The sequence below is a fragment of the Lissotriton helveticus genome, chromosome 3_2, assembly GCF_964261635.1.
Source record: "Lissotriton helveticus chromosome 3_2, aLisHel1.1, whole genome shotgun sequence".
In the NCBI taxonomy this organism is placed as follows: Eukaryota; Metazoa; Chordata; class Amphibia; order Caudata; family Salamandridae; genus Lissotriton; species Lissotriton helveticus.
In genome coordinates this window covers 270606311-270622786 of record NC_136062.1, presented here as the reverse complement: position 1 = coordinate 270622786, position 16476 = coordinate 270606311, and the positions used below count along the sequence as shown (strand labels likewise).

The 16476-nt window shown below is 46.9% G+C and overlaps 1 protein-coding gene and 1 long non-coding RNA gene across 4 annotated transcripts in view; one reads left to right on the top strand and one right to left on the bottom strand.

Annotated features, from left to right (window-relative positions):
• LOC144826643 (uncharacterized) overlaps positions 1 to 16476 on the bottom strand; it is a 358756-nt gene that overhangs the window by 18596 nt on the left and 323684 nt on the right. The window contains exons 6-8 of one of the 2 annotated variants that reach the window (XM_078685188.1): positions 9615 to 9725; positions 9502 to 9526; positions 9361 to 9404 (exon numbers count right to left, since the gene is read on the bottom strand). The exons of the other annotated variant lie outside the window; for it this stretch is intronic. Coding sequence (XP_078541314.1) covers positions 9361 to 9404; positions 9502 to 9526; positions 9615 to 9725 — 180 coding nt within the window. The remainder of the gene's footprint in view (positions 1 to 9360; positions 9405 to 9501; positions 9527 to 9614; positions 9726 to 16476) is intronic. 2 annotated transcript variants of the gene reach the window in all.
• LOC144826646 (uncharacterized) overlaps positions 10431 to 16476 on the top strand; it is a 382563-nt gene continuing 376517 nt past the window's right edge. For both annotated transcript variants that reach the window (XR_013609868.1, XR_013609869.1), the window contains exon 1: positions 10431 to 10819. This is a non-coding gene — a long non-coding RNA (uncharacterized LOC144826646). The remainder of the gene's footprint in view (positions 10820 to 16476) is intronic.

The following is a 16476-nucleotide window of genomic DNA, read 5'->3' as shown; positions in this document are numbered from 1 at the left end:
TATAAAATTGTTCTCGCTGTACGCATTATACTTTGCAGCCTGCATTACGATTGTAGCAGTTAATTTCTTTTGCATGAGAAAGAAGACTGTTCAATAAATCCTTTTATTGAAAACGCCCGTCTCTCTATTTCTCTGCAACTCTGTAGAAACGAAGCATGCACGATTGACTGAGTGAAATACTTATCTATTGTTTCCACAACTCTAGAGATACAATTCTTATTCTTAGGAAAAAAAGTTGTCATGTTTATGCGGTCGTCAGAAACTAATCCCTTCTTGTGAATTCAAGAACGTTTTTAGTGACCTCTGAGCTAGCTGGCACTCACTATTAAGTTTAATACATTCGTTAGAGACCTAGTCGACCTCAGTCCTACGTCTAAACTATAGGATATATTATTCCAATGTGCAAAGCCTATTGGGAATATTGGAACTACACTACAGAACCATGAGCACCAACAATGTATTTGAATATACCCAGAGTAAATACCAGTAGTAAAGATACATTTAAGTAAAATATCCATCAAGTCTTTCTCAATAATGTGGCAAATTTACTTTGCACACAAATGTCTTTGCTGTAGCAGGAACCTGGGTATATTTTCTGGATTGGTGGAACATACAATTCTCCAATAGGGACAAGAGTTTTCATCTGCAGGAGCGCCCACATTTACTCTCAAATGTCACAAATGGTTTCAGCAACTTGAGTTCCGCTTTGTAGTTACAGGCCACCGCGGGTTCAGCAACTTGAGTTCTGCTTTTTGGTTGTGAAAGAGTTTATGGGCACCAGACTACAATAATATACAGCCTACAATACTAGATCAGAAGTGACTGAAATCTGGCTTAGACAGTCGTAGAAAAAACAATAATCCTCACATCTAACAAACTATGCAAACATATTCATGAATCCTCAGGTAGCCTTCAAAAAGGGGCAAACAATAAGAATGCTAATGGATCAATAAACACAAACTGTTGGCAGAGTGTTTCTGGAGCCTGCTTGGCACGCTGCATAGCCCATGGCTATAAAAGGAAACCACTATGCTATAGCTGGGTGTAGTAGTTAAGGTATGGATTACACAAAAGCAACGTCTGCACAAACTAGTGTTAAGTACGTGTAGGTAAAGGGAGAGGACACTACGAAGGAGAAGGCAACAGCTTTCATCCAAGCCTAAAATGAACTCCCAAGAGTCTTAAATAATGTCACCGACAAATATAAACTGATTGCTACGAAGAATCATTAGCTTACCTTGTAGTTTGGCACACAACAACTAGACAAACAGCAATACAATTAAGAAATAAAGAACAATAACATGTTCATAGCAAATTAGTCAAAACAACAAAATAATAAAAAGGAAAGACTCAGTAAAATGATGAAAATCAGCTCCTGGGATGAAAAGTTGTAATGAAAATAACGTCTCATAAGAGAGCTTTGTAAAAGGGCATAAAATGTTATCTAACAGGAAATGCAAAAATATGTAATGAAATGACAAAGGAATCCTCAGGCAGTTGACTGACCCATGAACGAACGCGCTGGATTCAAGTTGTAGTGACATTTGTATGAGACCCAAAGTTGGTGGTTTAGTCTGCTGAAATGTTTTGTCTTTGCACTAGGAAGCTTTTATGGAAGTCAAAGATTCTTGTTGAGGCAAGGCAGAAGCTCTCGTCAACTAAAGCTCTGCAAGGGTAGATACATTGAGTTAGTGGTTCTGCTGGATCATCAAACATCCTTCCATTGGATGCTCTGGAAAAAACACAAAGTTTAAGCTTCCGAGTTTAGATCTTTTTCATGGAGGCAATTTTGGCATGTTGATCCAGTACTACAGGAGTAGGTTTTTTTAAATCTAAATCCACATATTTCCACAAATTCTGGCAGCACTGCAAGCTCGATGGAAAGTATTTAAATCTGGCTCCTCTGATGCTAGTCTTCTTTCCCCAGAAGCTGAAGAATTCCAAAAACTTTAGTTTCAGATTGTCAAGAAATTTAAAATTTCAATTGTTTCACTGATATTCTTCAAGAGAGGCAACAATTTCTTCTGTCTCAAGGCCTTCTCTCTTCAACCTCAAAAGTAAAATTCCATAGGAGCAAGCAGAATGTATCAGTTATGTGTTCCTTTAAGGCAGTATTTACACGAGGAACAGCTGAAGGCACTTCAGATTCCAAGGACCCTTGCAGTTCTGTATAGTTGTATATTGCGCAACAGATTCACGTCTTGCCTCCCTCAGCGCCAACATACTACCTCCTAGATGAAATTGGGTACTTGAGAACTACAGAACAGTGTTATGATTAATTAACTTGCATGTACGACACTCATGCTTTGATTAGGAAATATACGCAGTGATCCTTGAATGAGATATAAAATATCTCTCAACCGACACCAATATCGAATTACAAGTACTTTTAGAATGCTAATATGGCTTTTTTTCTTACTTGAAGGTTTTGTAGCATTACCAGTGTTTCAGATATCTGACCCTGATGAACCCGTAGTAAGATGAAACACGTAAGATGCACTATCTTGAAAATATAGATTAAAGAAAAATTCTGCACCATCATTCAAGACTTACCATTTCCCTTTTTTACTAAACGTGTTCATCTTCAAATGTTCCTGTTGCCTCTCAATTTTGGTATATAAGTACTTGTCTCCTTAGCTTCCGAGGAAATTTCCTCCCCAAGTCAAAGCTTGGTCAAGGTCTCCAGCACAGCCATGTGGTCTTCCGGGCCTCCCTTCTGAATGGGGCAGATGCTACAGAAGTCCTTTCAAAAACAGATGTTCGAACTTCACAAACCACCGTGATTTCCTCATTTCCATTTTGTACAATGTGGGGCCAGTCCTTTGAGGTGGAAGATGGGTAATAGATAAGGTTGTGCGTGGGGTGTGATCCCTGACAGAAAGGTAGATGCCTTTTGAATGTACTTTAGCTGAACTCAATTAGAATGTATTTGTTATTTCAAAAGAGTGGTAAGGATAATTAGCAATGTAAATTTAATATGATTATGTATATTTTCTTCAAACATTACCTATACGCTGAAAATGTGTTTTTGCTAACCCTTTACAACCTAAAGTTCCAGATTTAGGACCTCATTTAGATTTCGGTGGACAGGTTACTTGGTCACTGTTGAGACGCAGTAACCTATCCGGTGAAATCTACATCAGGCCCTAAGTGTTATGCTACATTTCATATAGCTTCAACCAAGTGCTGTGGAAGATGCTGCACGGAAATACATCCTAAAAGCAAATTTTTGTTTTTGCAACATTCACATCCTCATCCTTAGTTGCCATATCTGTGGTCACAGGGGCCCTATGAAGAGACAGTTTCCTTAGTAGAGTTGTAGTTTGGAAATATATAAACATCTTTGGGGCATATTCTTAAGAACGTGTGATAAACATCGCAGAGGTAACTTCACGCAACATTCAACATTGCAATTTATTGCGGGAAAATTATGCCGTGTTAACTAAGTATTCACAACACGGAGGCACCATGCGATAGGCCCCTAACAACGCTTCAAATGACCCCGATAAAGTCAACGCAACGCCGCAAAAATGCAAAACACAAGCGCAAGAAAACTTGTGATTAGGCCAATCGCGATACAAAAAGCAGCGGAAACCAGCGGCAGGCCTGCATATCCCACGCGTCTGGTGGGAAAATGCACTATAAAAGCTACAAAAACAAAACGCCAAAAACAATCCAAAGTGCGTAGCAACATGGATGCACCCTGACCGAGTGCAGAGGCCAACGCAAACCCCACAACTCCCACGGACCACCAGCAAGGAACAACGAGGTCAGTGAAGGCGAAAGAGAAGAGGAAGATGGGGTGCAGCAAAACCAGATCAGCATCACGGGTGGTGCAGCAAAACCAGATCAGCGTCACGGAGGTGACAGAACACTACCATCAACTGACCCACAATTAGACTACCATGAATGCAGTCGGAGTGTTGAGGAGGCCAATGGAGGAGGCCAAGCGGTGCTGGCATGATGTGAAAATCTAAACCAGGCACAAAGCCACTGCCAACAGGAAGGCAGCAACGGCGACAGGAGGTGAGACTCCTGCGCCACAGGAGGAGCTGGAGGAAACTGAGGCCACAGTCATCAGTGTGGAGACGGTGCAAGGATTTGTGAGTCCGGACTCAGCTCGGGAGGACCTGACATAACTTCAACAGGGTGAGTAACGACCAGAGACTGGGGGGTCGTGGGGAGATAGGCACAATGGCACACATGCACAATGATGTGTAGCACACTGCACACCCACAATGACCCTGGATCATGTCTCTGATCCCCGTGGCACACTGCAGCACACAAACATAGCAATGCCAGCACATCCACATTGACAACAATGTGGTACAATGCCCAACCTCGACACTGCAGAACAGAGGACACAACTGGCTCCGCACACGCACAGAAACAGGCCAATCACATCTGACAGAGCTGTAAACTGTGAAATGGAAATGTACGCGTACAACCTCACATCCGTCATGTAGTCCAAATGTCCACTGTCCCATATCTAAATCCAGCACCTCCAAAACAGTCACATTGTACATTTTCATACAGTCTGCATGTAAACAAGAACAATGCGTCAACCTACATGTCAACACAATGTCAACATGCATCTCCCCTTCATATTGCAGAGGGACACACAACACCTCCAGCAGAGCAGACCACTCATCAGTGATGCCGGATAGGACCACCACAGCTTCGACACTGACACCTTACAACAGCCCATGGACATCCCACGCAACCCACCACCAGGACCAGGGCAGCCAAGCTACATAGAGGAGAACATAGCCCCTGCAACAGACCACACAGCAGGAAGCACCAGAAAGCACGGCTGGCTCCCGACACTTCAGCGACCCACACATGGCATCCCAATGCCAGGTGTCAGAATGCCAAAAGAAGGTGGCCGAACAGGTGCGGGTGGGATCCGAACCCATGGAAGATTAACTAAATCACATATGTGGGTGTCTCATTCCCTTTATGGACCACCTACACCCCCCAAAGGAGACCCACACTTCGACAGAGACAAATGCATTTGCACATTATCTCTACTGAACCACGCCCAGAGCCCCGCTATTATCAGTCACACACCCGGCTAGACCTGCATATGACGGCCTAGCCCACTCCCCTTACGTATTGCGTGTGTGACGACCAAGCTCTAACCCGCTGCCTGTGGTGACATGTCGGCGTCCACTGTACACAGCACAATATAATGTCGTAGGGCCCAGGGCCCTCATGTATACATCATGACCACACGGATACACGCAGATAGTATGTTGAACTGGCTACAGGCACGTGCACCCGGCCCCTTTTATTGGCATGGTCACATGTACAGTGACGCCGGTGCTGGATGTGTGTGGGGTGTGTGTAAGCCAGCCTGCACGGAATTGTTGGTGCTGGCAACAACTTGAACAGTGAACAGCATTGAAACAGAAACTGTAAACATCAGCATAACAGAGTCAACTGCTGAGCAACTTGGAGGGAGCCGGAGCAAGTACAGAGGTCACCCAACATTCAAACAGAAGTGTCTGTGAGTTGCAGAGCACTGAGTCAGTCGCACTTGGAGTGCTGAGCAGGGTATCAGGCAGATGATGGTATCTACGACAGGTGTGAATAACTCCGTTAGTCTGCCAGTACCACTGTTTTGACTCTGGCAGATGGCAGTTGGAGGTGGTCCTGGCGATGGTGGCGTGTGCCTCCTGCGGTGATGCCACATCCGGGACTCAATTAGATGTGTGAGCCCTGGTGGACCACAGTTGAGGCTGTAGGCAGCGGACAGTGCAGGGCAGCAGACACATGGTGTTGACAAACCCAAGGCCATCGTCTCAGAGGCCATCCAATATTCAATCAGACAGGGTCCCTGACTTGTGCTGTGCAGAGTTAGTGGCTCCGGATGCACAGCGGCCGGCACAGGCACACCGCCACGGGACGGTGACTTGCGGTCCACTGTGGTAGCACCACGCAGACTGAGCGGGTCCTTGACGATGTCCAAGGGGACTGTGGCAGAGGGTCACGGGGGACTGTGGAAGGTGTCATCCAGGGCATGATGCGGAGGGCAGTAGCCGTCCAGAAGCAGCAAATGGAGGAGTGGAATGCTACAGCCTCGTTTCCACCCCCAATTCGGTATCAGCTACAAAGGTGAATGTGGCGGAGGGTTGCGGGGGACAGTGGAAGGTGTCCTCCATGGCATAATGGAAAGGTCTGATGTTATCCAGAAGCAGCAAATAGGGGAGTGAAAAGCGATGACCTCGTTGCCACAACCAATTTGGTATCAGCTACATGAGGATGAAAACTACCCCCTAGTCCATAGACTCAGACGCCACCAATGTATGACCAGAGAGTGTCCATGAATGTCGGGGAACAGACTTAGTGGCACCGGGGCTGAGAGGGGATGCAGTCTGTGATGTTGCCGGTACACTGATATAAACTCCGCCATTGCTAAATCAAGACTCTGTGACCTACTGGACTGCAGTGTAGGCTGGAGGCAGAGGTCAGCAGTGGCCCACAGCTAAGTGTCATTGGCTTGCGATGCACAGAGTTAGTGATACCAGGGCAATTGTTGATAGTTTTCGAGCACCTCCGTAATGATGATCCTTTTTTTCTGCCCCCCTGCAATGCATCATCCTCTTACACCTCTCCTTGCGTGCAATGATATGTACTCTGCCTTTGAAAAAACGATGCTCAGTTCCAATTGGGTGACCTACTCGTGTTCAGCATAGGCCAAGGACAGTAGTCCGCGTGGGCCCACATGCACGTGTGGTTGTGATGCTATGCACAGGCTTAGTGTCACCACATCAAAGGGAGTAGAGTGACATAAACTCATCCATAATTAATGTTCTCTGCCATGGTGTAATCAAGACTCAGTTCCAAATGTGTGACCTACTGGTCCGCTATGTCTGCCGGTAGAGTACGTCAACGAGAAAGGAGTACTGCAGGCCTGTGTTGCAGAGGCTGTGGTGGTATGAGGAGGCTACTAAGGTCACAGGCCTTGGCCTTGGAGCTTGCAACCGGCCCGTGGTGGGCCCTCATTCGGCACACCCCAGTGTCGGCATGTGGGCATTGAAGCCTGGGTGCGCAGGGGCGGGCAAGACTGGTTCGGGGACCAGCGTCCCGGAGTGCAGTAGGAGCACAGGATCGCAGGCAACCCGCTCACAGCGATGGCATCGGCCTCCTGGCGGGGTGAGAGGCATCGCCCTGGCAGAGACGTTGGGCATCCTGAAGAGGACCATGCCCAGAGTTACGTGCCTTTTATTCACATCCCTACGCTGGCTTGGTGTACGCTGGGCCAGCCCACTCAGGTCACGCTTACGGGGGGGTAGGGGTGAGGGGGGCATAACAAGCTACATTTCTGCGCTCTTCCCCACATCCACTGTCCACTACACTCCAAACACCAGTGGTGGGTGTCGACATGGGCATGTGTGTGGTCTGCATACTGCAGTCTGGCCCTCACATCCATGCCACACTTGGCATTGTGTACATTCTCATTCATCGGTCACTTGCCTCCTTCGCACATGCCTGGTCCCTACCTCTTCCCACATTCTGCTATTGTGTGGCTGAGGTGCCATGCCATTGATGGCTAATGTCAATGGCTAGCCCAGGTTACCACAGTAAGTTGTGCTGTCATGTCTGGTGGGTGTGCATGTTTATTGGCATGTTGTATGTGAGCTTGTGACGTGTGCATTTCCAGTGTTGTGATTTGCATGATTGTGGATTTGAGGTGTGTGGTGTGTTCATTTGGTATTTGCCAACGAGCAATGCATTTCCATGGACGCCTTCCTGGTAGCGCAGATTGATGATGGACTGTTGGAAGATGTAGGGATCATGCACACTGCCTGGGTGGTTGGCGACAACATTGGTGGAGATTCCCCGGTTGTCCAATATTGCCTGGACATTGGTGGAATACATGTGCTTTCTGTTGCGGTTATTGTGTACAGTGTTGCCAGGGGGCACAAGTAGGACATGTTTGCAGTCAATTGCCCCCTGACATGTGCGGGAAGCCAGCTGTGGCGCAGACGCCTTGCTTGGTCACTGGCTGTTCCTGCGCAGTGTGGGGGAAGTATAGATTGTGGGTTACCAAGCTGATGGTGTCATCCATGACCGTTGTGAGGGACTTGGATTGGGCTGGCTGTGTGACTCCTACTGTCTCAGGTGGTTGTTGGTTGGAGGGTACCAGAGGCCGACACGTGCTGCTCGGCCAGCAGCTTTGTCGGAGGTGGGATGTTGGTTGTCCGCTGTGTTGGTACCGTCAGCGTGTGGACAATGGTGGTCAGAATGCAGAGGATGGTTGTCCCTTTGAGCATGTAGTGGGCAATGGCATTCTCTGGTGTTGGGTCTGTGAGGTTGGTACGTTTTCTGTAGGTCGCTGTCTTTGTCTGCGCTGCCTGAGTGTTGGTCCGGGGGGGGTTCCTGGGATTTGTGTCGGTGGGTGCTGTGGCCCTGTTTGGTATCGGAGAGGCATGGTCGATGGCTCCATGGCATCTGTTGCCCTTCAGGTGTGGCTCTGGCCTGGGCTCCCTTTTGTGGTGCAGGCTTCCTTCCAACTTTACACCAGGTCAGAGCAGGTGTTAATTTCCTGCTGTTAAAGCGCCTTATTGCATGTTTTGTGATCTTATCACCTATCTGGCTGGTCATTGAGAATGTTGCAGATTGGTGTTGTTGCAGCTTTTGGCACAGGAACTCCTACTCTGCATCTCATTAGCGATAGTTGCAGGGGTCATCTGTGGCAATGTTTTTGCGGTAGCTATCGCAGGTAAACTGGTTGTGAATGGGGCAATACATTTATCGCCACTTTGGCTGCGATAAAGTGCTGATATCTCGGGGATAAGTCCTTGAGAATATGCCCCTTTATTTTAAAACAGAGCATACGAGCTGTCACAGAAAAAATACAACAAAAAGGGGAGGTAAACATGACTCGAAATAGGAATCTGGCTTTCACTGCAATAACAAAACTGCAGCAAACCAACTTCCTTCCCCTAATTTAGTAAACTTACGCTGGCAAGTTTTCTTACTTCAATTATATTGCACCTACCAGTCCTCACTGCAGTGATAACGTCCTCACTCCTAATGATTACATCAGACATGCTACATCTGAATGCAAAGCTGCCCACGATTGGTGGTGGTGGTGGGTCGTGGTAAAGGACAGGCTAAAACTAGAAGCATAAATTCATAACTGTTTAAAATGATCGAGGCCTGAACATGATCATCATACCTCAGCACCCATTTTACAGGGAATGTGCTTCTTTGTAACACTCACCTGTTTGTCATTCATCCTCAATATATACATTGTAACCTTTTATTTCCCTTCTTTGAAGCTTACAAAATAACTTTCACATTAACTGCTTGTAAGGGTCCCAGGTCCCAAAAAACATTAAATACACTTACATTCGTCGTTTTCAAAAGTTCCCGGGTGTTCTGTGTTTCTAGCGCTTAAAAAGAAAGAGAGGAGGTGAAATCAGATGAGTGTCTTTACTTCACACTCAAGTAATGAGTGGTAATAGTGCGAACACTGGCTTCTTACAGTACCTGGAAATTCCTGTAATTTCTTTCCCTACAAGAGATGACATAGATAAAAACTGTTAATAGTAATAGTGACAAACACAACATAACTCTTTGCAGAATTATATAGTCCAAGTTACCTTTAGATTTGTTCCTCATCAGAAGTATCAGACATACTATTAATCCACTGATCAGGGCTACTGATCCTAATGCAATCAAAATGGGCTTCCATGAGCCATTGCCCAGAGGACCTGAAAAGGATAAAAATAAAGACTTCACTGATAGAAATTTCATTACTGGATCCAAATATATTGCCACAATGCCTTTTTCATCAATGGAGCTTATGACGTTTATACCACAGGCAAGTCAATTTATTGGTGTTGTTAAATATACTGTATTCATTTAGCAGATACTAGGTATTACTGCGAGTATGGAGCATTCCTCAAACATCAGGCAATATGACTGTAAATACCTCGCTATCATGTATGAGCAAGCTAGGCAATAACATTCCTCATGTACAGATTCATTATGAACAACATTTCCTATGACCAGCTTCACTATAAGACACTTCTTAGGCATGTGGATCATTGAAATGAGTAAACCTCTGCATAAATGGCATATCAGTAACACAAACCAGGTTTCCTGCTCCAGGGCAGGCTGCAGAGAACACTCCCCTAGCCAGGGGTTAACTTTGGCACAAGAAAACAGTTAACAAGTAGGGCTAATGCCCAGTTCAGGGGGCCCTCAGTCCCTTTTCCCCTTATTCCAGGCCTTTGCTGTATGAATTAGGGCCACCACAGGGTTAATTAGGGCCTACGGGGCCCAATTGCAGGTTCCTGAAGGGGAGTGGTGGTTGCGGGGCTGCCTCTCTACTTTCGCGGGCTCCTCCGCAGCCCTGCCGCCTCCGTGGTCTCTGGCCCTCCCCTGGGGGTTGTTACCTGGGGTTTCAGTCCTTCGTGGGCCCTGGCGGCGTGATGTAGGATCTCGCGCTGGCTAGGCGGGCTCCCCAGGGTGTATTCCCGGCCGATCCTGGCTCTTCCGGGGCTTCTCCCGGCGTCGGGACCAATCCGGGACGGCCCTCAGGAGGTGCAGCACTTACCACCAATCACAGCACGCCGGCTAGAGGGCGCGGACGCGGACGCCAATCGCAGTGCAGCAAGGGCGGGGGTGCGGCCGATGACGCGGCCAGCACCCCCGTCACATGGGGAAGGTTGACTTGGCTTCGTAGGCCCGGCGCGGCCCTCTCCGATACCGCAGCGGCCCTCTTCTCTCTCCGGGGGCCGCAGAGGGTATGCAGGCAGCAGCGGCACTTTGCCGATGAGGCGACAGTGTTTTACAGCCCCAGGTGATTTGAAAAGTGCAGCGCTTTGCAGGGCACAGCGCTGGAAAGGGCAACAGCGCTTTTAACAGCACAGCGTTGTGTAGTCACAGAGGCAGTCTCTTGTAGGCCCCAGCACTTGGAGGTTATTATGAGCAGAATAGCGCTTGGAGTTCACAGCGCTTTGGGAGACAGCAATTCGGGCATGACACAGTTCTGGGCAGTCCAGGGTAAGGCGGCACTGGGGATCAGTCTCAGCTTGGGCAGGACAGCACAGTAGCACAGTTCAGGTGGGAAGCGCTGCTTACCTGGTTGATTCCTCAGCAGTCCTCACAGCAGGTAAGTGTTTCCTTGCGGTGCTTGATGGTTCCAGCGCTCTTCTGGTGTATTTTCTCAGGAGGGGAAGAAGGGGGGTTGATTTGGTGGCTCAGAGGTAGGATGGTGCCCCTTGGCTCACTGAAGGTGGTTCCCTGGGTTCCCCAACGCTGGACCAGATCAGTGGGCTGGCAGAGTCCCTCACCTAACTTAGAAAAGCAGTGCCTAGGCCCAGGCTGTTCCAGTGGTGTAGGTTCCTCCCCTAGGCCCCAACCACCTAAACTCCTGCAGAGGTTCCCCCAGGTTCAGTGGTGCCCCAACTGACAGGCAGATTTCCCTCCTTTCCCCTTATACCACTAGGTCAGGTGACCACTCTCTAAAGGTGGCAAAGCGTAGCCCCCCCCCTTATTCTGGAAGGTTCCAGGAGCTTCTACATTTTAGGCTATGGGCTGAAAAGGGGAGATGGCAGTGTTACTGTATCCTAATGTCCCAGCCTGCTCCTGACTACTAAAGCGTGTTTAAAAAGGCCACTCCGCAGTAACAAGGGCCTGTACCAGCCATGTTGTTGGGAGAGAGCACCTGCACCTCAGCACTGTTTGGCAGTGGTAAGGAACCCAGAGACCTAGGTCCAACAACAAAGATGGTGGAAAAAACAAGGCTAAGGGTGAAAAAAACGGGGTAAGACCACCCTAGGGCTGACAGGTGCCGGTATTAGGAGTGTTATGGTAAGGGTGGCCAGTATTGGTGGTAGCAATTTTGCTTGTAGTGATAGGGATGGTAAGGACAATGGTGGTGATTGTAATGAAGGTAATTATAATGGTAATGGTAATGGTGGTGTTTAAAATCCAGGGGTGACTTAAAGGTTTGAATGTGGCAGAAAGTGTTATGATTGTTGTTAAGTAACCCCTTTGTGCTTTGAAACAGACGTCTCCCATTGGAGGAGAAATGATACGCTAAAAAGCCAGTAATATGTGGTGAATGAATCATCATCACGTAAGCCCACTGTTTATTAACAAAACAATCTGTGACAAGTACCTAAAGGTGCCTGTAACCGAACCTAAAAACACAGCATCACATTTTGAAAAAGCAAAGAAAGAAAGCACACACTGTATGAGGGAACAATTCTGTAGTTATTGGACTGACTATATTACAAAATAGAAATAATTTTTGCTGGTTCGTAACTGTACAAGGAAGATGTTTACATGCCCACCTTAGGGACTACATATTCATGGGCATAAATGAAAGATGAGATAATGGTTCGGGACAGCGGGCGATGTGGTAACGTAGAGCTTCGGTGCAGCACTAAGGGCATGACTGCTAGCGGTTGAGGTTGCGCTGACCACTGAGGATTTTGATTTGGCAAGACAACAGCCCAGGACACCACATATGCCCCATATGCCCCTTACACATCCTGCCTCATATCCGAAATGCAGCCTGGAGCTACTGATGGAGCAGGGGAGAAACAACCATTTTTGTACCCCCTATAATGTTATTCCCTCGTAACTTTAATTGTACTAATTGTGTGATGCAAAAAATATACATTACACGTGGGAAAACTAACTGCTATTTGCAAAAAATGTATTTACTAATGGAAAATGAGTCTAACTAATATAGAGCAATAAAGACGTAGAATAAGAGAATAAACGCATGCGGTTGTGCTTTGTAGAAAAAATTATTGTGGCAAAATGAATACAAATGGTAAGTAAAAAGGCATTTATGTGGCTTCGCAAGGTAACACTTAACCGGGGAAAATTAGAAAGGTGCGAGGTAAACAGAAGAGGTTTATTTGCTTTATCTAATTTGTGTTATGTTTGTTTTCATAATAGTTCCCATTTGGCCCGAGAGGCCCAGTCTGAAAAGTGGCTGTTTAAAAAACGCAAATGGTAAAGATGGCCCCCACGCATGCGTAGTGAAAAAGAAGGAAAAGTCACGAGTGAGAATGGCTTATGCCCAGAGCGAGGGATGTCAAGGCCAGCATGGCCTGCAGACGGAAGTTGTGCCAAAGTTGAACGGATTTAAATGCCTGGGAAAGAAGGAACTCTCAGGACTGTGTGTGAGGAAATTGTACAAACAACAGAAGAAAAGTATACAATTACATGTGAATTTATTTAATTAGCTCATGGGAAAGCATAGCATGATTTTGCAAAATATCAAACTGGTTTGAGCAAGAAGGACATGAGGTGATTATCACCACCCCTCAAATGGACCAATGAGAAATGAGTGAAGCCCCTAAAAGTTTCAATTTGGATTCTAGATAGCTAGTGAAAGGGTATAAAATGTCTTGTATAAGTGATCTTGGTGTGGCCTTTCTGAATTGCACCACGACATCCTGTCACCTGTCAGTTGGGCCGATTTTCTTATGGTGCAAAAGACTTTGAACATTTTGGGACTTTAACTTTTGATGGGAAGGAGAAACAAGATTTTTTGCCGAGATTCTCTCTTTTTTTTTTTACTTTCTTTATTGTGTTTTATACCAACTATATAGTTAGATTGCATTTCTCACAGTGTCCGACACGTAATCGTACATATACCAGCATGTACTGACAGAAAACTGAGAGCATATTACATTACATAACAAGGCTTAACCATATCTTGCTACAGATTTTATTGGGCAGCCTTCATTCCTCCAAACGGGCATCTCCTACTCCATCTGACAATGATATTTGTTGGGCGCGGTAGTCCACTGGCCCTATATTTTCATTTGCACATCAAGTAAGTTCTCTGACCCAGAACATGCCCCGTACTGCACAGTAGCAATCATTCCTCCTCACACTGAATCCCCTCTATCACCATACCCTATTTTTGGGGGAAGTTCACAAAGGGACCAGCCCCCGTGATGAATCTATGTCAGGCTCCCATGGGTTTGCTATTAGGTAACATGTTAGTGGTGCCCAAATATGCCTGGGCCTGAACGAACTAGGCAACATTTCACCTTGGTAGGCGAGTTGTTCTTGACAATAAATCATGTTGGCCATCCAGGTCTTAAACTTGGGCGCCCACCCCCTGCCCCATCGACAGGACACCTGTCTCTTGGCCATGAGGAGAGCAAGGTCTACATACTTGCGATGCATCACCTGCACATTTTTAACATACCCCAGTAAGGCCATTAAAGGTGTTGGTTCAATATGTGTGTTAGTCATCACATTCAATGCCTCAAAGACTTTCCCCCAAAAGACATTCACCCCCGGGCAGTCCCAGGCCAGGTGCAGAAAGTCAGTATGTGGAGCCTGGCACCTGTCACACCTGTCCGAGTCTTGCAGCTGGTATTTGTGCATCCTGAACGGTGTATAATACATCCTATGCAGGTATTTATAATGTATTATTCGGAGCCTGCTGCTAGCTGAAAATCGCTCCGTTTGCGTGCAGCAATATTGCCAGTGCTCATCGGTCAGTGTAAAGCCTAGTTCCGCGCCTCAGCGCGTACGGGTCGGCGTAGTCAGTACTTCTCTCTGTGTGTGAACTGTGGGGTATATCAATGAAACCAGGCGTTTAGCGGACGTGTTCTGGAGGGTCAAGTGCAGTGGTGCAAGTGTTGGGGGTTCTGTCGGGAAGTCCGGGGTGAGAGAACGGACTCCCTGTCCAAGCCTGATGTACAGGAAGGCGTCAAGCGGGGTCTGTTGCTTGTCCTGAAATACACTACCTGAGTCCCTAAACTGTCCTTCCTGGTACAGGTCCCCCCAGGTACTAATTCCTACTCGGTCTCTAAAGTTATGAAATATCGTTTCCTGAAGAAGGGGCATGTCCGGGTTAAACACAAGTGGCAAAAGCGGGGAGTATGCCATGGGGCTATTCAGCTGGCGGCCAATGCTCCGCCATGCTGTGATTGTGGCATTAACAGTGGTTTGCATCTTCTCGCGGGTGCCCGGCACGGCATAAAGTACACCTTCGATCGGCACTGTTGTGCAAGCCTGTGTTCGGATGCTACCTGTGGGATATATTTCGGTTGGTTCACCCAAAAGTACAAGTAATGGGCCTGTACGCTAGTATAGTAAAGTTCGAAGTCTGGAATTCCAAACCCACCTTTCGAGTAGGGCCTTATCAAAACATTCCATTGCAACCCTGGTTGTTTACCGCCCCCTACTAGTCATATCAGATCCGTCTTAAGAGCCTTAAAAAATGCCTCCCCAGAGAATATGGTATATTTAGGAAAAGGTATAGCAATTGGAAGAGTATTACCATCTTAATGAAGGATGCCCGGCCAGCCATAGAGAGTGGCAATGTAATCCAGCGAGCGACACAATCCCCTATGTGATTCAGCGCAGTTCCATAATTAAGACGCATCAGCTCCTATCTATCTCTGGTAACCCTGATGCCTAGGTAGCTCAATTCGTCATCGCCCCACTCCAATGGGTAGTCCAGTGCGAAGCGTTCTACTGACATGGTCAGCAGGAATAGACAGGACTTTCCCCAGTTTATTTGAATCCCTGATAGTTTCCCAAAAACGATAAATTCCAGAAGAAGTGTGTTCAAATTTTGTTCTGTGTCCCTGACATATAAAGTGATATCGTCGGCATATAACGAGATTAATATCTACTGCATGCTACACTGCAGGGCTTTATCATTGTGGCGTTGTCTGAGCCTTGCCGCCAATGGCTTCATCGCCAAGGCGAAAAGCAAGGGGGACAGGGGACACCCTTGGCGAGTCCCCCTGGTGATCGGGAAAGCCTGAGATGTGTGTCCATTCATGAGTACCTTAGCACCCGGCCGGTGATACAATTATCGGATCCAGGACAAAAAAAGTGGCCGGAACCCCATCCGTAACATTATTCCAAATATGTAGTCCCATACTATTGAATCGAAAGGCTTGGTGGCATCTAAAAAGACCGCCACCAAGGGTAGGTCAGGGGAAACAATATGTAAAATAGTAAATAAAGTTCTCAGGTTGTGGGAGGTTGCTCGTCCCGGGACAAATCCCGACTGATCCAGAAGGACCAGGTGCTCTAACAACAAGCAAAGCCTGTTAGCAACAAGCTTCGTCAAGATTTTAGCATCGCAATTCAGAAGAGATAGCGGTCTATAAGACCCGCAGTGTTGGGGTGGCTTCTCCGGTTTCAAAAGGGAAATAATGAGAGCTTCTCTCATGGTTGGGGGGAGGCTGCCCACTTCCAAAGACTCCTCGTACACTTCACGCAGAATGGGGGCCATTAAATCTATATAAGTTTTGTAAAATTCTATCGGAATGCCATCCGTATCGGCTGCCTTTCCAGATTACATTTGCATGATGGCTTTCCTGACCTGGTCTAACTGAAAGGGAGTACACAGAAATTTGCATTGTACGTCGCTTAACCACCCCAATGACACGTCTCCCAAGTATGCCTCAAGGCCCAAGTCATCCTCTCTAGTCGTGGTATATAGGTCAGTGTAGTGAT